The 23,874-nt window shown below is 37.7% G+C and overlaps 1 protein-coding gene across 7 annotated transcripts in view; it reads left to right on the top strand.

Moving 5' to 3' along the window:
* The window catches only part of LOC100870268 (uncharacterized), a 400,411-nt gene that overhangs the window by 312,735 nt on the left and 63,802 nt on the right, over positions 1 to 23,874 (top strand). For all 7 annotated transcript variants that reach the window (XM_086906262.1, XM_086906261.1, XM_086906264.1 and 4 more), the window contains one exon: positions 751 to 889. In XM_086906262.1, the coding sequence (XP_086762388.1) occupies positions 751 to 889 (139 nt within the window). The remainder of the gene's footprint in view (positions 1 to 750; positions 890 to 23,874) is intronic.

A 23,874-nucleotide genomic window follows, 5' to 3' on the forward strand; every position in this document is an offset into this window, starting at 1 on the left:
TCCTCCACTCTTCCTCTTCGTGCCTCCCTCTGTTCGGGGTTATTGCGCCCGCGTGGATGGGAAGAGGTGTGCCAGAGTTTCGAGAAAAACGGGGGGACGGTGCATTAAGACGACTCGAGGAGGTTTCGAAGGGCGCTTAATATCGTTGATTAAAATTTTTTCTTTCCCCGTTGTTTCCAATTTTCCGCTTTTGGATATATCCCTTTCAAAAATTTATAATAACTTTCGAAAATTCGAGACTAGTCAAGTTTCAGTTCCCGTTCTTCTTTTTCATTTTTTTTTGTGGCGAAACAATAAGGGAATTTTGGAGTACAATGACCTATTGAGAGCGGAAAATTGTTTTTTTTTTCTTTACTCCTCTCTTTTTCGTTTTATTTCCATTCCACAAGAAAGCGTTCGAAATGGTTAAAAATCCAATTTCCCTTAAACAACTCTTCACAACCTGGTCGCTTGGAGAGAGAAAGAGAGAAAAAAAGAAAAATCGTCCAAAAAAAGAACGAAACAAACAAAAGAGGCAACAACAAGACCCCCCCCCCCGTCCTCCCCTCAAAAATCGTCCCATCCCTGACAAAAGAGCCGATAGTGGTAGTGGTATCGGTTTATATATCCGCGGGCCATCGTGGGGATGAATATTCCCTTGGATCATATATATATATATATATATCCGCGCTTTTATTTATCGAGACCGATATGAAAAAAATGTAAAACTGCCAACACCTTGTGATGCGCCTTCTTGTGTGTGTGTTGCAGGTTGCGAGTTTCCGGCGCAGTGGAACGGCCGCTGGTTTCAATCGGGGAATCAGGGGTTGGTGACGGTGAACGGGTCCATGATGACCAACAAGGGCCGCTGCATCGAGACCAAAGACGACAAGTTCCTCATTCAGGACACGTGAGTCTCTCTCTCTCTCTCTCTCTCTTTCTCTCTAGTTTGAATTGCAAGTGAGATATAGCCTATCATATACGGACGTATATATGTGTGCGTTTGTGCGTGTCTACCACGATCGGTGGCCCACACACGAAGGTATCGACAGGCGGCCGTCGATATGAAGCGATGCACGGATCGCGTCCCTTTATCCACCACCCCTGACCCACGAGCTTTTATTAATTAACTGCACCCTTCGTTGGCCGGCCCCTCTCCGACAAAGCGCCCGAGGCGACGTGCCAACCGACAACGCCGTGTGTATAAAACGTTTCGTCCGCCGAGATGGAAGGTGGAGGGCGGTCCAAGGACGAGCTCGTCGCAATATTATGACGGATGCCAGGGAGCTGTTTCACATCGAGGGTTTCACGGGGAGGTTGAAAGAGAAGAGTTTCTCGTTTGAAACGAGCTAAGAAAATGTATGTCCACCAGATTCTAAGATACAGCGGTTCAAAAATTTTAAAAACTCAAAAATACCCTACCACTTTTTTGGAAGATTGCGTTCGAACTGTTTGTGGGACAGAAACGGGTTCAAAGAAGAGACTTTGCCGCTTGAAACGAGCTAAGAAACCTGCAAAATTTTAAAAAGTCAACAATATCCTTCCACTTCTTTTTAGCGAAGATAGCGAAGAAACCGTTTGTGGAACAATAACGGGTGAAAAATGAGTCGAAAGAGAAGAGTTTCCTGCTTGAAACGAGCTAAGAATATCTTACGTACGCCAGATTCTAAGATACAGCGGTTCAGAAACTGCAAAATTTTAAAAAGTCAAAAATATCCTTCCACTTTTTTAGCGAAGATAGCGTTCGAACCGTTTATGGGGCAATAACGGATGAAAAATGAGTCTAAAGCAGGAGGTTTGGTTGTTTTGGATACTTTTGATCGATACTTTTGAGAATTGGGTTAGGTTCGATTATCGTGTATGTTATATCGGTGGATTCATCCGGGCTAATGCATTCCCCTGTGTTATGTTCTTGCTTGGGATTGATTTGGTTTGATTTTGTTGAAAAAAAAAAAAAAAAAAAAAGAATCGGCAACGATAGAATTTGGAAGATGGATCGAGGGAGAGACAAAGGAATTCTGTTCGTCGGACGGAGAGAGAGATTGATACGTTGAAAAGGGGATTGTCACCGAGAATTTTTAACGAAATTCACTTCGAATCGATCGAACGATTGAGAAGAATTATAATTTTTTCTATGATCGAATCGATAATTCAACAAATCACTTAAACCCAAAACTTTGAAATAACCGAGATACATACGAATTGTTGATTTCCATCCATTATTTCGAGAAACCGCTTCTGAAATTTTCGTATTATAAAACACGCGTTGCTTCGATTTTTAGTTCTAATAGTAATTCTTCACTCATATCGATATCCCTGATCCGATCTTCCGAAACGGAATGATTTTCCACGTGGAAATTATTTCGAGAGAGGACACGCGAGGAGGAATGCCGGTTGAAAATTTCATTTTGAAAAATGTCTGGTCGCGAAATATGAAAAGCGGTGTTCGAACTATCGAAAAATCCAGGCACTCGTTATCCAACAACTTACGCCACGGCCAGGATCCAATTTCGAAGAGAGAGCGGCCGCCGTCGTACGAGCAGACAGTATCTACGTCGCGTCGTCGTTTTCTCTGGCCCTCCTCTGGTGGTATCGCTGCGAAGCTTAAGGCGCGCTTCGTTCAACGTCGCCTTTAAGCCGCGACGATCACCGATAAGCTGCAACCGGCGGTGAAACCTCGCTTGGAAATTTCTTTTTCTCGTCCGTCGTCAGGGAGGACGAGAGTTTTCGACCCAGACATTAGGGGAGAGACCGGTTAGATACCGCAGAATTTCTAGATATTTTATAAGAAATCGTGTGGGAACTTCTTCTAGGGGATTTTTTCCCGAGCAGTTTTTGCACGAAATCCTAATCCTGATTAATCCGAGCGGAGTTCTTGGAAATTTTTTTTTTTTAGGAATGCATTTCAAGAAATTCGAGGAATTTTTTTTCTGCGGATGAAATAACATTCTTTTTCTATTTTTTTTTTTTTTAAATATTTGATATTTATTTCTTCTATGGATACGGCGGAATTTTTAAAAATATGCAGGAACTTTTTTAAGATTACAGAAAGAACTTGATCGAATGATGATTAGTCGATGTAACCTTTACGAAAATAGTTTCTAATTATGTATTGTATAATTAAAATTATCGAAAAATTAATACACGATCGTCCATTATTTACATTTGTGCGATAATCTCTCCTTTTGGAATTAACGCGTTAAAGATTCCCTTTTATTCTTGAAGAGAGAGAAAGAAAAAGAAGAAGAAGAAAAAAAAGAAAATTTCTTCATTATTCTCGAAGTTAATATTAAATATTCCCCGGTAATTCTGTTCGCCGTTTAAATTTCAAATTAGCGGAGACGCGAGAGGTCGCGGCAGGGAAGAAGAAGAAGAAGAAGAAGAAGAAAAAGAAGCCGGCGGAATATTCAGAAATTGTTTATCAGAATTTCATTTATTTGCTCTTTTTAGCGCGTGAAACCTTTGGAGCGCAGGATGAAACTCCGGCAAAGTAGTACAATCAACGATAAGACGCGACCGAGATGAGGATCCTTTATTCCGTTTCTATCTCTATCCTCCTCTCCCCTCCCCTCCAGATTCTTATATTCCCGAGTGACCTTAATATCCCCCTGGAAAAAGAAAGGGGAAGTTAGCGAGATCATTTCGTGCAAAATTTCTATTCGGACGATATGATGGTTGTTTGCCCGGTGTAGATGGCGCTTCGAGGATCAACCATGATCGAACCATGAACGGCGGGAATTCGAGAAAGTGGCGGTGAAAATTCTCGTCTTTCCTCGATTTCGAGAGAGGCAGTTCTTCTTATTTTTCGAAAAACAATCATATTTTAAAAAATGAATATCGTGACGAGAATCGTTTCGAGTTGGCGATAGTTTGGAAAAGTTTGTATCGTTGTTGTTACGAGTTGGAAAAAATCGTGGAGGGAATCACGGTGGAAAAACCGGTTTTGTTTTGTGCAAAAACGAACATGCATAACGTGGAGAACGCTTAATTTTCGGCGTTTTCGAGCGTCGAGCGTGTACAACGGAAGCGTGGCGGAAGGTCAGTGGGATGCACGGGAAGCGAGAATCACCCCGATTCGATTCCTCGACCTCGATTTTTTGCTAATTCTCTCTTTATCCGAGATTTATTTCTATCGTATCGATGGATCGAGTGAATTTCAAATGGGATCAGATTAATTGCTTAAAAATCGATAATTATTAAAGATGAATTCGGGAATTGAATTGAGGTATGAAAATATACGAATAAATTTAATATAAAGTGTATATAAAAAAAATGTATGGCAATTACAGGAGAAACGAATAAGTAAATAATAACGGTTGAAAATAAAATAAAAATAGAGAGGAAAATTTATCGTGAAAGTTGAGAGATTAATGTGTAGAAACTGTTAAACGACTTTCTTGAATCGTTCGAAGAATTTTATCGTTGCTAATTTTACATAACTTCATTCGTAGCAATATTTCATCCATTACGAGGGGTTTCTTTTCCATTAAGAACTTTCAACTTAACTTTATAATAGTCGAATAAAATCATAAAATACCGGGGCACCGTACTAATTCAAGTACATATTAAATAAGTATCAATTTGGAATCAATATAAGGACATCCATATTGCTATCTTGGTAAAGATGGAAGTAGTAGTAAAAGCACGTTTAGGGTCAGACGTGTCTTCAAGTAGAAATATGGATCGATACACAGTCCTGTATTTAATGGCGTTGAGGAAATGTGTCTTTGATGCAGCATTGAATTCATCGTCGTGATGAAACTTTTATCTTTCGTCTGTAATATAAAATTTAATTGTTTCTATTTACAAAATGAAATTTTATAATAATTATTGCTTATTAAAAATTTCAATAATAAATAATTCGACTTTTGCAAAAAAATTGAAAGACTGCGAGATGAAGAAGAAACAAAGAATTTAAATGTAGAATCTTAAATTGCAAGATGGAGAGGGAGAGAAAAAAATTAGAAAGTTAAAAAATATCTAGGAAAAATTCCGATTTAAGAATAATTGGAAATTTTCAAAAATTCTAAATATTCTAAAGAATCCACAATTCTCTGCAACCAAGTTCCAATTCCTTCGATCCTTAATTTCAAATTCGTACAATCACCGAAATACGAAATCTCAAAAATTCAAAAACGAATCTCTAAACCCGTTGATCCCGACGAATTGGCAACCTTATAACCGTATCTACCATCGCCACTCTTTTCATACTCTTCCATTGATATGCAAATGGCCGAGGAAAGTTGAGAACCGCTGACACGAGTGGAGACAAGACGAGCGTCGTCGTCGTGGCTCGAAGACGGCGGAGAGAAAGCTGGTGGCGGACAAGATAGCCTTGGTAACCGGGCGAAGTTGAGAGTTAAGTTTTAATTAATGTAATGGAGAGTAGCGCGTGATTAGCCTTCCAATCAGTGAACTTCTCTTTTCATGGACGCGGCTTGGCGAGAAAGCGACAAAAAGAAAAAAGGAGAAGGGAGGAGCAGGGATGTCGTTTCGCGTGGCGAAATCCGAGTAAGGCGAAGCTGGTAAATGGGCCAATCGACGGCATTACCATTAAGATTCTTTGATTCGACGACGAGGAGCGATGAGAGAAGGTCAGGCAAACGAATAAAGGATAAGCGGGATTATTCTGATCTAACGTTTGCTTGCTCCACCGCCGTATTTTAATCGATTCGTCGATCCAACTTTCCTTTTCCTTTCTTGAAAGGAATTATAATATTGCCCTGCTCTTTCTTATTAATATTAATATTAATATTTGTGAAAATTTATTGTCAGGTAGTATCTCTTCATCACGATTCTCTCGCGATCAAATTTGATTTAAAATTTGAATTAAATCGAGCTAAATTGAGTTAAATTTAGAATTGCTTATTAGTCGATAAATCGATAAAACGAGAATTTGTTTAATTTCTAACGACTTTTTAGTAAACATTGGGATGATTTTAACAAGAACGTGTCGAGAAATGATCGAGATCCATAATAAATTAATTAAATTACTTACTCCGAATCTTTATTAATTAACTATCAACATTTTTTGTCGCTTGCAAAGAATCACGAAACTATATTCGATATTAAATTCTCCCGCCATCAATCCCGAAGGGAACCGAAAGTGTATCGAGAATTTTTCATTCTCTTTTCTTCCATCCAAACGGGCAACCGTTTCCCTTCCTCGATAAAATTTTTCTTCTTGCTCGAGTTAATAAATGGCCGAGTGTCCGAAAACTCGTTAAACCCGCCTAATTCGCGATCGCCATTACCACCTGAATCGAAACGGGTAAACGTTTAAATAGGCAATGGCTGGGATGGGAGAGACTTGGAGAGGATGCTCCATTAATCCAATCGGCCCCCTCTCCCCCTCCCCCCGTTAATGATAATAATCTCGTTATTTCTAATGCAGCTCGGCACTGATCACGGTTGATACGGAATAATTGAGAAATAGAGGGTTATTTTCCAATTATCCACCGCGGGAGAAAAATCTTGTCCCATTGGGCCGATGACGTTGCACCATAGAAACCAATTGCCATGATTTAACAAATTTAAATTATTTCGACCGGCAGGCGGTCGTTCCGTCCGTTTAATTGCGCAATTGAACGCTTTCACGGACTCTTTCACTTTTATTGTACACCGTTTTTTTAACCTTTCCTTCGACGTCTCCAAAAATTCTCCAAGTATTATTTAAAAAAATTCGAGCGCCTATCCTAAACGAAAATGGGAAACCAACGAGGAAAACTTCTCCTCGTCGTCGGCTAGATTAAAATTAAATTGCGAAGGAGAAGAGAGGCGACCTCGAATTTTCTAAAACTCTCGGGTTCGAATTCGGGGCTCTGATTAACTGCAGGGCTATCGATCAATTATCAGGGCCTGGCCAACAAATCGCCGAGTTGCTCGCGAAGTTTTCTAAGCCGCGCGAAAAGAGCTGATATCGAACGCTGCCAAACGAACCTTCTCGCCGTGAAATTTTATCGTTATTATCATTGTTATTATTATAACCGGCGAGGACACGATCGTTACTCCTCTCGCGCTTCGATCGAAAAGTATTTTCACAATTCTTTTCTTATTTATTCTTATTTATCAATTTTTATTATACCATTCCTCCGCGTTCCAGTTTCGTTTATTCTTTGCGGATAGCGGTTCTCAATTTTGTCGCGATTGTAACGTTTTTCGAAAACTTTTCTCTGCGACCGTGGCGCTCAGTGGTTCTCAACTCTTCTCAGATTTCGCAGACTTTTTAGCCAGGAGAAAGGCTACGTTCTCTTCGAGCGTAGCTCTCAAAGTGGTTCTCAACTTGTGGATCGCGAAATTTCGAATCGCGGTTTTTTTTTGTAAAAATTGGAAATAATTGTTGTTGAAAATAGTTAAAAACGTTGGATTTCTTTTTTTCAAGAGAGTTAATGTCGATGAAAGCAGGATATATAGTTGGATATATATTTGACAGCCGAAAGGTGCATCGAACTTTGAATGATCTGGCCATGATCCGATGGATGGTCTGTACATAGGTGGGCTATCGATTAGCTCATGGCGCCGTTAACGAGGCGTCGCGATACTCAGGTACGTCGAGATCACGTTACACTTAGTGGAGCTAGTGTCGTTTAATAGAATGGACGTGATTCTTGCTCGTAAATTTATTCCCTGTTAACTGGATTTATAATCCGGACTGGAATTTCGATATGGAATTTTGCCAATTTTTTAATTAATACGATTTAATTGATAATTCGAACTTTTGCTCTGTTTGGAGAGTAAAAAGTGTTGGAAATTTAGAAAATGTTTCGAAAGTAAAATTTTGAGGAGGAAAGTTTCGTTTTTCGTCTCGTATTTAAATTATTAAAAAAAAATCGAATATTCGGTGAAAGATATATCGGGGGAAAAGATTGAAAAATTCAAACTATTTCGATAAATGGAAAATTTTAATATTAATTTTGGTGGAAACGATAAAATGACGTTTCGTGTTAAGTTGAGTAAATGGTGGAAAGAATAATTTCCATAAAGCTTTCTATAAATTTCAACAAATCGTCATTTCTATCCGTTTTTGAGATTAATTTTTCAATGAAATTTTCAAATTTCAAATTTCATTTCCTTTCCTCTCGAGCGTGTATATATACACAATTTAATTTTAATTCTAATATTGAAACGAAAGCGTTTAAATTTTGACCATTTGCTCAAGCATCGCTTTGATATTTATACATTTTCTAATTTAGTTGCCATTTATCTCGTCACAAATTACTTTTGCAAAAATTTCATCACCCATCTACTTTCTTTTTCATTAACGTTCTTCAACTGGGAATCATCAAACGTTTATACGATCACTCGATTATATGATATATAATAGGCATTTAATATTCATGAATTATATATTCCTTTCTAAATTTCTCTTTTTTTTTTTTTTTTAAACTCCTCTTTCGATACTTTTTTTATTAAAAATTCTTGTTATTTCGTTGATGGGAATTTGATGTGCCATTCCAGTCATTGAAACTTTTTCCAATTTAACCGATATTCGATGGTATCGAGTGACGTGTACGTTTAATTATTCTCTTTTTATCGCGCAGTATGCGTAATTTTACTATTGTCGAAAAGTTGATATGCATTCTTTCGATTTTTTTTTAATTTTACGTTGCGAAAAACGTGTTCTTAATTGGAAATATTCACAGCGAAATAACAAAATGAAAGATAGTTTATAATATTAATTAAACAATTTTCAAAACTCAAAAAAAATAATACGAATATTATTTAAACTTAAATTTTCAAATAAGATGAAATAAATTAATCGCTATTTGAAAAAAAAAATTGTAACATTGTTCTGTTTCAAGATTGAGAAACGATAAACATAAAAGATTGATAAAATTCGACGTCATTTATTGCAAGGAAAGAAGAAGATTATTTTTTTTTTTTTTTTTTTTTTTTTTTTATATAAATATCCAGAGACACGTTTGAATATTTTTGCTGAAATAAATTAACAGCTTTCGAAAGTTTGTTTTATCAACGAGCTGTGAATGAATTGAAAAATAATTCGAAACTGTATGATGAAAATATGTAAAAAAAAGAGCAAAAAAAAAAAAAAAAGGAATTGTTTCAAAACACAGAGTAAGAATTGAAATTAATCAAACGTGAATTTTTTTTTTTCAAAATTGCAACGAGATATTTATATTTGTACAAATGATATTTTTGTTCGAGAAATAAATTGCAAAATTTGACGTAAAATTTCCCGTATCTTGTATTTGAATAAATTTACATAACTCTTGAGAGTTCTTGAAGAAATGATAAAGCTTTTAGCGAGAAAAAAAAAATGTGGCTTGTAACGAGAGAACTGAGGATCATTATTTTCTTTTGCAATTTCGTGTGTTCAATATAATTAATTACACGATTTTCATTATACTTCTTCGAGAATTTTTTGCTCTCATGAAAATGTTACTCAACAAGAGTTTAAATTAAATTTCAAAAAACTTACACCCGTTCAACGGGTATTTTGAATTAATCAAAATCGAAAAACGATGATGCTCGGTATGAAACGAATAAGGATGAAATAATATTACCGCGTACATATTAAATCAGTTGTATAAAAACACGAAAGAAGACCAAATTCATCAAAATTCTTTCCCCAAAGGAGAAAGATCGATTTCAATTAAAAATCCTTGAAATTTGACGTATTTACTTCGATCGAAATACTCCCAAATACAAATCTCGAGCAATTCTGTATATCTAAAAAAAAAAAAAGAAACAAACAGAACGAAGATAACATTCTGTCGATGATCTCCGCGAGATCGGAAAATTAACCGGAAACTCTGCTCGGCCGAGAAAACTCGGTCCACGAATTCGAACTTCATTTCCATGCGTGAAACCGTCGGGGGACTCCCAATCCTCAAACCGCCCCATGAAAAATCCTCTCGCCTTCATTATGACAAAAAAAAAAAAAAAGAAAGAAAAAGAAGAAATGGAGGACGCTAATAAAGGACGCCATCGAGAGAACGGAAAAAAGGAATTGCCTCGGAAATACGAGAAGTCGATGAGATGAGGAAGAAAGGGAGGAGGAGGAGGAGGAGGAGAAAGGGTTGAAAAAAAAAGTTATATTGCCTTCGCGTTGACCACACCGGGGCCACACATGTCGCCAGCACATGAATAATATCCCATGGATTTCCCCTCTGCGACGCCGTGCCTATCGACAGACGATCCGCTGATTGGATTCGAATTGGAGGGAAAGTTTATCTGTCCGTCGACACGCGTTACTTCCGGGAATTATTTCCACCTCCGTGTCTGGGACGAGGGTGGAAAGGGTAATGGCGCCGGCTCGTGATGGATATACTTTATTATGGAATTGTCAGTTGGCAGGGATGAAAATCCTGCTGTTGGCCTACGGGGTCGCTCTTGGTTGGTTAGGTCAGGTCCGATGAACCAGGATGTTTTTTTCCCTTTCTTTCTTTTTGTTTTTCGATTTTCGACTACTACTACTATTAATCTGGAAACTGGTCGAAGACTTTCAGAAGTCAGAAGTTGATAGGTTGGTAGTGGTAATTATTTCTATCACTAGGAGGGGAGGGTTCGAGCGAGAAAGTCTTGATCACTTGGAGGAGTTTGTATCTGTGATAGGATCTACGGATATGAGCTCGAGGTTGCTGTTCCTCTTGATTGCTCGGCTTCTTGATAAATTTTGAATTTCGAAACGATGAGCTTTTGAGATAAGATTACAGATTATCGTTATCAAGAATCTTTTTCAGCCCGGATGAGAAGAGTATAGCTTAAAGAGCCTTAAAGAGACCCTATACTTTGAATTTAATAAATAGGATCGATAGTTTTTTGGCCACTAATACAATTAGCTGTTTTATAAGTAACTTTATTTAAAATGTTGGAACAACATTTATTTTGTAGTTGATCCACGATTATTCCGTCCAAATATGTTTTCGTGTAGAGTTTCGATAAAGGAATATGTCTCTGAAGTTGCTATTCCTTTTGATTATTCGTTGATAAATTCTTTTTGATAAATTTTGGAAACGATAAGCTATTTGGAGATTACGGATTATTGTTATGAAAAGAATGTAGTCAATCATACATAACCTCAACCGTTTTGAGGTTACAGTTACCTGCGATTATTCACCATTTAAGTGCATTTCTATTTCCAAATATATTTCCATGTAAGTACATTGAATGAGAACAATGAACGAGAATTTTCACACAATCCATCCGTATAATTTTTCTGTACGAGTCAATATTCCAAAAGTCAATCGATCCATCTTGAAATAACCAAAACAGAAATGCGACACGAGGATAGAGATATTTTGAGCCTTAAAGAATATATTTTGAATATAATTCAAATATATTGGCCACTAATCCGATTAATTACTTGAAGTAACTTTAAGTAAATTGTTCAAATAACATTTATTTATAGTTACAACATTTTGTAGTTACAACGTACCCCACTTTTCATACATAACCTCAACTGTTTTGAGGTTACCTATGATTATTCACCGTTGCTTAAATTTCTGTTTCCAAATATATTATCAAAAACAATGAACACGAGAATTTTCACACGATCCGTTCATATAATTTTTCTGTACGAATCAATATCCCAAGAGTCAATCGATCCATCTTGAAATAACCAGAACAGAAATGCGACACGAGGATAGAGATATTTTGAGCCTTAAAGAATATATTTTGAATTTAATACAAATATATTGGCCATTAATCCGATTAATTACTTGAAGTAACTTGAAGTAAATTGTTCAAATAACATTTATTTATAGTTACAACATTTTGTAGTTACAACGTACCCCACTTTTCATACATAACCTCAACTGTTTTGAGGTTACCTATGATTATTCACCGTTGCTTAAATTTCTGTTTCCAAATATATTATCAAAAACAATGAACACGAGAATTTTCACACGATCCGTTCATATAATTTTTCTGTACGAATCAATATCCCAAGAGTCAATCGATCCATCTTGAAATAACAGGACCACGAAGAACCGAGAGATGTTGAGAGAAAGAAGTGGCGGGGTCGAACAATAGTTTCTCTCATCCGAGACCAAGTCGTCACTCTAAATTTCTCTATTCCTCCCACCTCTCCCAGTATATCTATAACTAACTCGACGCTTTCTCGCAGGGGTAGATGGCTCGCGATGCTGCCTGGTAAATAGCTTCTTCCGCTCCTCTCTCTTTTGTGGCTGCCTGACGAACGCCTCGAATTCCATCTTTCGCGGATCCTCACCGAGGCGTTCAGCTATGCGAATCTGCTCGTCCCATTGTTCATTGTCTCGCGGCGGAGAGGTGCGCGGATCGCCTGGAAACGCGCCGCGTTACCTCGATAATTACGACCGCGCGCAGGCTGCTTGGTTGAACGTGTGAGAAAAACAGGCACGCTCGAAACTCGCGCGGAAAGTTCTTCTTCTCTCTGAGAAAGTTGCTTGTTGATTTTTGGAAAATTGAGGAAAGCCAATGATTTTTGTTTCGAACAGCCTCGAGATCTGGGATCGATTCGGTTCCAGGATCGAATCATTTCTTTTCTTTTTTCTTTTCTTCGTTCATCATCGAGAAGAGGATCGAGTTGGGTAACGAATAACGATATTTGGATTGGATATTTCGATGATTGCTCTTTTTTTTTTAATCTAGAATTCACTCGAGATTTATTTGTAGATAGCCGAAAAAAATGGCTGACCTGATATCGTAGAAGCTACTTTTAACTCCTCCCAATGTAGATTTTAAATTAGCGGATTTTAGCTGGAACTGGGTTGTAAAATATCGAACGAAATTTCGGGATTGGCCTCGATTTCATTTTTGTACGAACTGGAGATTGGAAGAACTCGCTTGAATCATTTAATAACCGTTATCTAAAATTGGAAACAAAGAATTCAAAAGTATATTGGAATTAACTACAGACTAATCAATTAAACGGATTAAACGGATTCTCGAGCAGATTTCTGATATTCGAAATTTATTATTATTGTCTAAAATCATCGATATTAATCCGAATTCCATTTTTTTTTTATCGAAAACGAACTAGAAAATCCGAAAATATGATAATCAAAACAAAAGTTTCAATCAGTTAGATCTAAATATATTAGATATTCAAATATATATTAGAATTAACGACTTTCGAGCAGATTTTTGCTATTCGAAATTTATTATTATTTCAATGTGCCTAAAACTATTAACCCAAATCCATTTTTTTTTTTTTTATCGAAAACGAACTAGAAAATCCGAAAATATGAAAATCAAAACGGAGCAAAAGTGTCAGACGGATCTAAATATATTAGATATTAATTCTTCGGATTCTCGAGCAGATTTTCGAAATTTATTATTATTGCAACGTGCCTAAAAATTATCAACCCGAAACGAAAATTCGAAAATACGAGAATCAAAACGAAGCAAAAGTGTGAGACGGATCGTGACAATTGTACGAGCGAATTGTAAGGTCGATGCAGTCACGAGCCGGGTCGAAATAAAAATTAAGCCGGCCATTAAATGGGAACATTAGAGGTAGAAAGGGAATATAACCAGTTGGCCGGCTGATTAAAATAAATTGTCGGCGCGCGTGTTCCTTGAATGGGGCGAGATTAAAGAGCAGGTAGAGAGAGAATCGCGCGAGCCAGCTGAAAGTTTCAACTACGGGTCACGACCTTAATTCCTTCTCTCGCGCGCTTCTTCTTTGTCCGCTTTTCAGCCACGAAAATGGCCGCCGCGCGTCGTCACCGGTGCATGAATAAATAAAAAGGAGCCCGGCCCACCGAGAATCCAGCCGGGGAAAAGTGGAGCCGTCCACGGTTATCGAGGCTTGATGCCCATCGAAACTGACCTAATCGATCAATCGTGTGCCGATGGCTTCGTGATTCATCGGGGAACAGTGGGCAAACAGATTTTCGACCAATTTCTAGATCGATGTTACAGGGTGTACAGGATGAAGTTATCTTTCAAAATTGGCGAATCGTCTTGCTGAGCCTGAATTTTGGATTATTTTGTTAATTTAATGCTTCGATTGTATCATATAGAATTAGTTTAAGATCGTGTGTTTGATTTGGAGTAGGATATTTTTGATATTTCTGAGAGAAGTTTAAGGTAAATGCTGTTAGAAACTCGTGGGATGACAAGTTGTGGAATATTCGAAGATTGAAGTTATTATATTTTTCAAAGATATATAAGTTTATATAAGAAAGAAAAAAAAATGGCAAAATTTTATTCTTCCCAGATCACGATGGCCGAATGTCAGACGTTCGATGAGAAGAATTCGTTAGAGTCACCGCAGCATAATAATAATAACACAGGGCAGAGCCAGTGATTGATGTTCTTTCTGAGCGCGAAAAAAGTTACAGCTTGCCTCAAAGCAACAGGTCAAACTGCATTTAATTCACTGCGGAGCTTACGTCTTATAAACTCGATAGTCTCTCAGGAAGGAAAATAATTCCTCGCGGATGGGATATCTTGCGATATCCTCTCGCCAATTATTTAATACGATCTTTCTTTACTCTGCCCCGTATAGAATAGATCCGCGAATCTATTAAAATCGTGGCACGATTTTTCGAGAAAAAAACTTTGTCATTTTTCAATCCAACGTTGGAAAAGTTAAGATCTCGTTCCATCTTGGAGTGAACTATGAATTTTGAAGTAAACGAGTTGCGTGATAGATGGCGTACGAGGTTAGAATAATATTTGAGGTTAGGTTGACTATGGAACTTGGTCACGAGAATATACTCGGGCGTCGTTAAATGTTAACGAACAAACTAGATTCGGTAACAACGTGTTAAATATTTCTTGAAGATTTTAAATTTAAGACGGCTTGAAATATTATAAAATATAACGTCACGATTACCATGATAAAATCCAATGGTGTTTACGCGTAGAATGGTCGAGTGACACCGATAGGTTAGGTCACGTGGCACATTGTTTTCCTCGAGTTTCGGAGATTTTCATCGGTGTTTTACGAAAAAGGGAATGAAAGTACGTTTGCAAATAAAGCGTGCACGTTGCAGGGGCATGAAAATTAAACGATTCCGATGCACAGAATTAACAAGGGGCCCCGATTCAATTTCGGCGATCTCTTGTCATGCAAATGGAAAGTATTAATTAATGTAATTTACCGGCGAGAAAAACGATACTCGTTAAGTTTTAATCGCACATCGGAGTGGAACCCTCCCCCCCCCCTCCCTTTTTTTCCTTTTTTTTTTTTTCTATTCGTGCGGCCACGAATAATCGAAACTCATAATCATCACGTGGACGAATAAAATTCAATTGCTGGATAATTCTTTCTCTCGTTACGCGAACACGAAGAAATACAGATGATATAAGGTTTCGTTTTTTTATTTAATCTTAACACAGAATGATCGTTCGATGAATCGATCGAATTCGTGCCTCCTCGTTCAAATAATTTTAACCATTTCTTTCGCGGAACTTTGAATTTCTATCTCGCTATCAATTATTAGAACTCCGTTTCTTGCCGAATCCCCTCGTTTTCTTCAGGGAGTTTCAACTACTACGGGAATAATCGTCCGTAACGGCAGACGGAACAACGAGGATAATTCCTCGAACTTTACCCTTCCACGGGCTTTTTTCTCGCGTCTATGATGAACCACCCGCTAGCGAGGAAACTGCCTGTAATTACCCTCACTCCATGGCCACATTTTTCTACCGTGGCGCAGCGATATCTCTTTGCCCGGAAGAAATTCCCACAGAAATTGAAGAAGCAATAAACACGATTGTTGAATAGTTGAAGAAGAAATTTAACCACCGCCCAATCTTCCAATTTCGCTTTCGATTTCGCGCAATTTTAAATTTTCGCAATCAAGAAAGAAAGAAAGAAAGAAACTTTAAATTTCTTATTCTTCGAGGAGATGATGAATAAATTCTTACCATCTTTCGGAGAATCTTTCTCAACAAATTTTATAAATTTTTATATTCCCGAACAAGCAAATGCCATCCATCCGACAGTTTCCTCAAAGCTCACTTCCCTTCATCATCACCGAGTATCGACAATCGATTTCGCCACAGTTTCTCAACACAAATTCCGAATCACTCGTAAACAAACGATGGCCAGAATTACTCGAATATCTGATCCCACGAATCCGACAATTTGTTACAAAATTCATTCGTCAATCACCCCGGATAACTGGAAATCGTTGGCCACTGCGATATATCAATACACATCTCCTCGCCAAGCGGGGAGGATCGAACGAGTGGGCGAAGGTGAACGAAAAGTGGTCGACCCCTGTCGCGATAATGTCTCGATTTCCGTTGTTTCGGCCGTTGAAACTGTTCAATGGGGTCTCCTCGACAAATAGAGACAATTAAGCGGCTAATATGAGATGCCGTCACTCCCACGAGTACACATGCTCTCTGGATGAAAGGGGCGAGTGCAACAATACCGCGCCACTGCAAACACCGCCGGGGAAAAGCAACAATGCCATCGGCCATGCCATCCTCTCTGTTCCTCCCCCAGCCGATGATCATGCTTCTTTTCACGGCGATGCTGCCTTCTCCTCCCTGGAGGATGGACCTGGACACCGTTCAAGGATGATGCGGATTTTTCACGCGAGGATTTTTACAGGGGTCGATTTTTTTGGATTTAAAAGAATTTATTGGATTCGAGGAAACGAGAGATTTTTTTTTTTTTGTAGTTGTATATTTTTATACATTTTATATATTTCGTCGCTTGGATTTCTGGAAAAAAAAAATTTCTCCGTGGAAAGACCAGTGGTTCGGCGTGTTCCCAGTGAATTGGGCTAATTAGATTTTATTTTGACAACATTTCCATGTTGTCTCGCTCTCTGTAATGTTCCACCCGGTATCCCCCCCTCCCTCGATCCATCCTTTCTTCTCAGTGTCCCCAGAGCCTCCTCTTGCCTCCTCCATCTCGTTGTCCCCGCCCTATCTCTCATTGCTTGCTTTATGTACTCCGATTTTTCTCTCGTCCTCCTACTCTTGTACCCTCCTCGTTGACTCTTGCGTTCATAAAAAAGAAGAAAGAAGGAAAAATTCATCCCTGTTAAAACGGGGAATCACAAATTTCATAAATTTTATCGAGATCTGTAAAAGAAAGAAAGAAAAAAATTTACTCTGCGTATATTATCTATGAAACTTGCTCGAAGAGGAATTAGCGGCAGACGATTTTCCAATAATTTTGTAATGTCAATCATTTAAAAAAAAAAAAAAAAAAAAAGATCGTACAACTTTTTTCCCTCCCCCCTTTCTTTCGAGAAGAATCTCGAAAAGTCATCGGAGGATCCGAAAAAAAAAAAAAGGAAAAAAAAAACAAACAAAAAAACGAACGAAGCATTGAAATATTGAATTTCACGATCTGCACACAGGGCTATCCAACTTTCGGTATCGAATTTCCCTCTCCCCTCCCCTACCGATTACAAATCCGCGATTCCATCGCTTGTGAGTGAAAATGCGAAGCGGGCACAGCAAGCATAGCACGCCTATCCCCAGCGAACGTTCCCAGAGATCAGCAGCGGGCGATCGTGGGCGCGCATACGCTCCTGGAATTGCGTTAAACGGCCGAAACGGGCGAAAGCGTGAAATAACATTGGGATTATTATCCCAGCCCTCGAACGAGATACACCAGTGGGCGAGATAAATGTTTGTAACGAAAATATTTAGGAATTCTCGCCGATAACTCTTAATGAAATCGAAGTGTCCAAGCGTTTTTGGATTGTCAGAGTTGTCAGAAATTCTTCGAACGATAAAATTATACTACGTTATTGCTCCATTACGTTTAATGATTGTTAAAAAAAAATTATTACATTTTCTCTCGTTATTTTCTTCCGTTCAAACGCTTCGGTCGGAGCAAAATATTTGATAGAAACACAGAAATGTACGAAATTTTTAGCATAACATCAATACCTAATAGTTGTTAATAAATGGTAACTATTCGAGTTATAAATTATTACCTTTTCTCTCGTTACTTCTGTTCAAACGCTTCGATCGGAGCAAAATATTTGATAGAAACACAGAAATGTACAAAATTTTTAGCATAACATCAATACCTTAATAGTTGTTAATAAATGGTAACTATTCGAGTTATAAATTATTACCTTTTCTCTCGTTACTTCTGTTCAAACAATTCGATCAGAACAAGATATTTGACAGAAACAGAAATGTACGAAATTTTTGGCATCGATATCTTAATGGTTGTTAAATGGTAACTATTCGAGTTATGAATTATTACCTTTTCTCTCGTTTCTTCTGTTCAAACGCTTCGGTCGGAGCAAAATATTTGATAGAAATACAGAAATGTACGAAATTTTTGGCATAACATCGATACCTTAATGGTTGTTACATGGTAACTTTAAATGGTTAATTGTTAAATGGTAAATTAATGGTATTCGAGTTATAAATTATTACTTTTTCTCTCGTTACTTTTGTTCAAACGCTTCGATCAGAACAAGATATTTGACAGAAACAGAAATGCACGAAATTTTTGACATAACGATTTTGGCATCGATACCTTAATGGTTGTTAAATGGTAACTATTCGAGTTATAAATTATTACCTTTTCTCTCGTTACTTCTGTTCAAACAATTCGATCAGAGCAAAATATTTGATAGAAACACAGAAATGTACGAAATTTTTAGCATAACATCGACACCTTAATAGTTAAATGGTAACTATTCGAGCTATAAATTATCACCACTCTGTTTAAACGCTTCGATAATGTTGATCAGAGTGGAAATGTGAGAGTGTAAGAAACACAGAAAAGATATATTTTGCGATGATCAAAATTAGAATTGGACGAATTGGAAAATACAAGAGAAGATCGTTAGATTCAAGTGGGGGACAATTGGTTAAATTTCGTACACTCGCTTGTGTACACAAGGCTGGTGGTGGTAGGTAGTATATAAAGCCATCACGGGTATTTTTGTTACGGGTTGTGGGTAATTGTTTATGATGATTGGGATTGGTGGTGAATGGTGGTTAATAGAGGATGGAAGAGGTCGATCGGGTCGTTGGTCCCTGAATGAACCCGCTCGAGCCGTAATGAAATGATAGCAGTTTTCTCGTCGGTGACCGCACGATACGGGACCCACCCCCGCATCGGGGATGGAAAATGTGTTTACGAGGCTCGGCTACGACGATTTAATAAGTGGCCTTTGGAACATGTGGGCCGTGATTCCACGCTATTATCGGGGATAATGCTTTTTTATTAGGCATTGTTCTCCCCCTTGCTTTTTCGAATTTTCCCCAAGCTTTGGGGAAAGAGAGTGTTGCTTCGTTTAAGATAAGATAATTCTTGGGTTCGTGTGAAATCACGTTGTTGTTGCGAATTGTCGTACGATGGAACAAAAAAATAATAGAAAACATCTACTTAAAGGAATTCACTTTCACAGAAATTTGGAAGTTTTAAAAGTTTAAAATTTAATTCCTTTCACGCTCGATTTCTTCGAGATTGAAAACACTGTCTATCCAAAATTTGAAAGCTTCAAACCTGATTTTATCTTTGAAACATGTGGGTCGTGATGGACTGATTATCGGGAATAATGCCTTTTTATTATCCATTGTTCCTCCCATCCCCCTTTTTGGATTTTCGTGCGCCCCGGGGAAGAAGATTGCTTTGTTTATGATAAAATCTTGATTCGTGCCAATTGTTAAATTATTGTTATTAAAAATTGTCGCACAATGGACATTAAAATTAGGCTTACCCAAGCTACGTGAGAAATCACTCACCGCCAATATCCACGTGAAAGAATTTACTTTCAGAATTTGCAATTTTGAAAAATGAAATTCAATAAAAATCGCAATTCCTTTCACGCTCGATCTCTTTTAATGCATAACATTCGAGATTTGTAACGAACTTGTATTTTACTTGAAAGTCACGTTAAAAAATCATCCTTCACCACCAATCACAATATATTCATACACAATTATAATTCCTTCCACGTTCTTCTATTTCTTACCGTCATTGTCCATTCAAAACAGGCTGTTTCCAAAATTCGAAGCCTGATTCGAACATCCCCTAAAAACTGCGAACTGCTTCGAACGCGCAAGTTAATCGTAAAAAATTTTTATTCCACCGTTTCATCTCTCTCCACGAGCAGGGAGAAACAATTTTTGCGCAATTACAGAACGGAAAAGAGGGGTAAAAATTTTTGGTGGACGCCTCGAGGCGGTCGATTTTCCATCCCCCGTTCGTCTTTCCTCCTCCTTATTCGCGGTTGTCGAACCGCGGCGGTGGTCTGCCTCGATCGACGTGGACGATATCCCCCCCCGGGGGTTGGAATGCGTGCGATGGGAATTCGTTGTGCATCCCCTCTCTCCACCCTCCCCCCCCCTTTTCACTCGATTGTTTAATTAGCCGCGCACAGACCGTGGAATCTTTTGCGCGGCTCTCGCCGCCGGGAACGCGTTGATTGAAGATGTTTTTGGCAATTTGGCGAATTAATTGAAATTGTCGGTAGCAGCGCCGCTTTTGTTTTCGAAAACATATACATTCCCACGCTGTCTGTTCTTTTTTTCTTTTTTTTTTTTTTTGTCCAGAAACGATACGATGCGATTCTCTCCTTTTCTCGTCTCTCTCTCTCTCTCTCTCTATCTCTCGTTATCGAGATATATTTATCACTTCTCCCGAAAGTTTTCGAGAAAAACATCGAAATGATCGGGAAAATTGACGGAAGTCGGAGATTATTATTCGACACTGTTGTGGAATCCTTTTTTTGGAGGTTGTTAGTAATGAGAAAAAATTCGATGTTATTGAATTTACTTCTAACGCGAATTAGCATCGCGTATCTGGCTCTTTGTTACATGTTTTGAAAAGATACTCTTGCATACTTTACTGCAAAAGTGCTAATTTTAATTAATTTAGTGCATTGCTTTATTATTAGCATCGATATCTGTGTCTTGTTATATGTTTTGAGAAAATATTCTTGCAAAACTTTGTTCAAAAATGTTCATAATTTTAATTAACATCTACGTTTAATATTTTTATTAATATCTATGTTTTCGTTACATGTTTTGAGAAGATACTCTTGCATACTTTGTTCAAAAAAGCTGCTAAGGCTGATCTTAATTAATTTAATTAATACATTGTTTTATTATTAGCATCGATATCTATGTCTTGTTACATGTCTTGAGAAGACACTCTTGCAAAACTTTGTTCAAAGATGTTAATTTTAATTAATTTAGTACATCGCTTTATTATTAGCATCTATGTCTTCACTGTCTTGGAAAAGATACTTTTACTCAAAAATGTTTACTCAACTAAAGCTGATCTTAATTGATTTAAGTACCTTGCTTTATTTATGGAAATAAATGGATCACACGTTCGGAACTTAATAAAAATTCGACGTGTCTGACGAAAATTAGGAAAATCTTAGAAAAACGAATTGCATCGATACGAGATGCATCGATCGTTCGATGTCGATATTTCTCTCTCGTTTCTTCCCCGAATCCAAACAGTCGAAAAACGCGCGTTAAAAACTTAAAACGACGGAAATAAGAAAGGTTCGATCGAACGAACCTGGGCTGTAAAAATAATTCGAACTCGCTCGTTTCTGCGATACCGAAATTGCACGTTTCGCGGTATCCGAAAAAACTCCACTGCTGGCCGCCATCTCCACGGAGGGATACACCGTGGTGGTGGTTTTCTTTCGCAACCACGAGAAATCCAATAATTTTCGCGAACCACTCACCCTCCGTGCCGAACTTCCTCTTCATTTCTCCTCCTCTCCTCCCCAAGGAGACTAATATTCCCGATGAAAACTCTCTCCACTCCTCCTCTCCCCCTTTCCCCTTCCCCCTTTTTCGAGGCAGGAAAAACGAGGACGAACGCGCGTCAGATTTTCCGACAACCGCGTCTTTTATCGCTCGCTCTTCACGATTCTCCTTTCCGCCGCGCGTATTAAATTCCATAATCGAATATCAACCGTGTCTTCGAATTAAAATCGCCCAGAGAGAGCGTGTGCAAAGTCGTTCGACGCTTCGAAAGGTTTTTGTGAAAAATTATTCATTTCTCTCGTGTATATTTTTTCGTTTTGGAGAGGGATTTAGGGGAGACAGGATAATGGAGTCAGGAGTTGATTAATTGAAGTTGAGGGAGGAGGGGAAGTGAAAATAATTATGAATACGAACGTCTTGGGATGGAGAGTTAAGGAGAATCGAGGTTCGATGATAGGTATTTTGCATATCGATGATTTTTGTGAAATCGGTTGAGAGGGTGAGTGAGACAGAATTATTTAAATTTTGAAGTGGGCTAAAGATACATTTACATACAGTTATTTTTTTTAAGTAATTAAAGGATCTAGGTTTTAAGAATTAAATACTATTTTACTAATTATTATTTCAGGAAACTTATCTATTTTGAAAATTTCTATAAATATAGAATATTTAATAACGGGCTCTTGAATTTTTATCATTTTTTTTTTTTTTTTTTTTTACAACAGCGTAATAAAATCTTTAAAATTTTACTGCATCAAGTTCAGTTCAAGAGTACGAAGTAGGGATATCAGGAATTTTTCGTAAAAGATTTTTGTGAAATGGATTGAGAAGCGAAGTAAAGATATACGAGTTGTTTTCTTGAGTAATTGAATTTGTTTGGATTTTAAGAATTTGTTAATACAGCTAATGAAACATTATTTTGGAATCCTTTATGGTTTACGGAAAATTGAATTTATACTATTTAATAATATTTCATAATATTCAGATAATTTTCACAACAAGAAAATCCTTAAAATTTTACTGCACAAAGTTCCTTCCATTTGAAAAAAAAAAAAACGAAAATAATATTAAAACTTTCACAACGAGACACATCGCGCTGACAAAAGAATTTCTCCACGCGTTAATTCGTTGCAACAAAATTATCGTTAACAGTTGCTCCGTTAAGAAATTCCGTGTCCAAATAGGGATCTTCGTTCCGCTAATGTTCTTATAATCGCGTTAAACAGAGCAACATTAGCAGTTAGTATCGCGAGGTTTAAGAAATTGAAGCGAGCGAATTGAAAATGTAAATTAGATCGAGACTCCTCCCCCTCCTACCCCTCCTTCCCCGCCCCCCTCCCCGCTGGATGTTTAACGTTTCGCGTTTTGCGCGAAAGATTTCAAGCATTCCACGGAACGAGGATGGATGGAAAAGGGAAAAGGAAAATACTTTTGATATTTCCACGAGACCTCGATAATGAAATCCTACAAAGGCCTGAAATTGAATATTTTCTTTGTATAACGGGCTTTAAGCGTTCCAACGTTCTCGCAACTTAACGGATCCTCGTTGCTCGCCAAGTTTCTAACGAACGCGTCCACGATATCGACCCGAATTCCTTTTCTTCTAAATTCCATTGTAAACGCCCGCCCCCTTTCCCTCTTCGGTGTCTTTGACGAAAGAGCGGGAAGGGAGTGCTGTTTAATTTCGTTACACGTTTCACAAGAGTTGAATTGTTCTTCGTTCGATCAACCTTGAACTTGAATCGTTGGAGAAAAACATTGTGCGCGTTTCGCGTAGCGAACATCATCGACGTAGGTTTTCAATACGTGGTTTCGTTAAATCTCAATGCATGTTGAAAAATTGCGATACGAAGAATGCCAAATCGACAGTCTAAATTTAACAGCCAACTGTAAATATCTGCCAATACCACAATATCACAGTGTGAAGTCCTTATTAATGAGGTTAGGTTAGGTTAAATGTGACGAAATTAAATCAGAAATTTGTTTGACTAGAAATTAGTTCTAAATTAAATAAAAACTCGTTAAGCTAATTCAATATTCCGGCAATAAACCTGATCTAAAAAATCTAATCTAAATTATACACGACTGCCAAATAAAATCTTCAATTCAAAATGATGACATTACGAATAAAAATTCATCATCAAGATCGAACGATTTACCTTATTATTATATTTCTGTAAATAATTATCATAAATTCCGTAATAATTCCATCACAATTTCCTATCCACCTCTACAACAAAAGACATTCGAACGCGCTCGATCCACTCTCGA

This window comes from Apis florea, unplaced genomic scaffold (assembly GCF_048593485.1).
Source record: "Apis florea isolate Af1SG1 unplaced genomic scaffold, ASM4859348v1 contig_2492_pilon, whole genome shotgun sequence".
Lineage (NCBI taxonomy): Eukaryota > Metazoa > Arthropoda > Insecta > Hymenoptera > Apidae > Apis > Apis florea.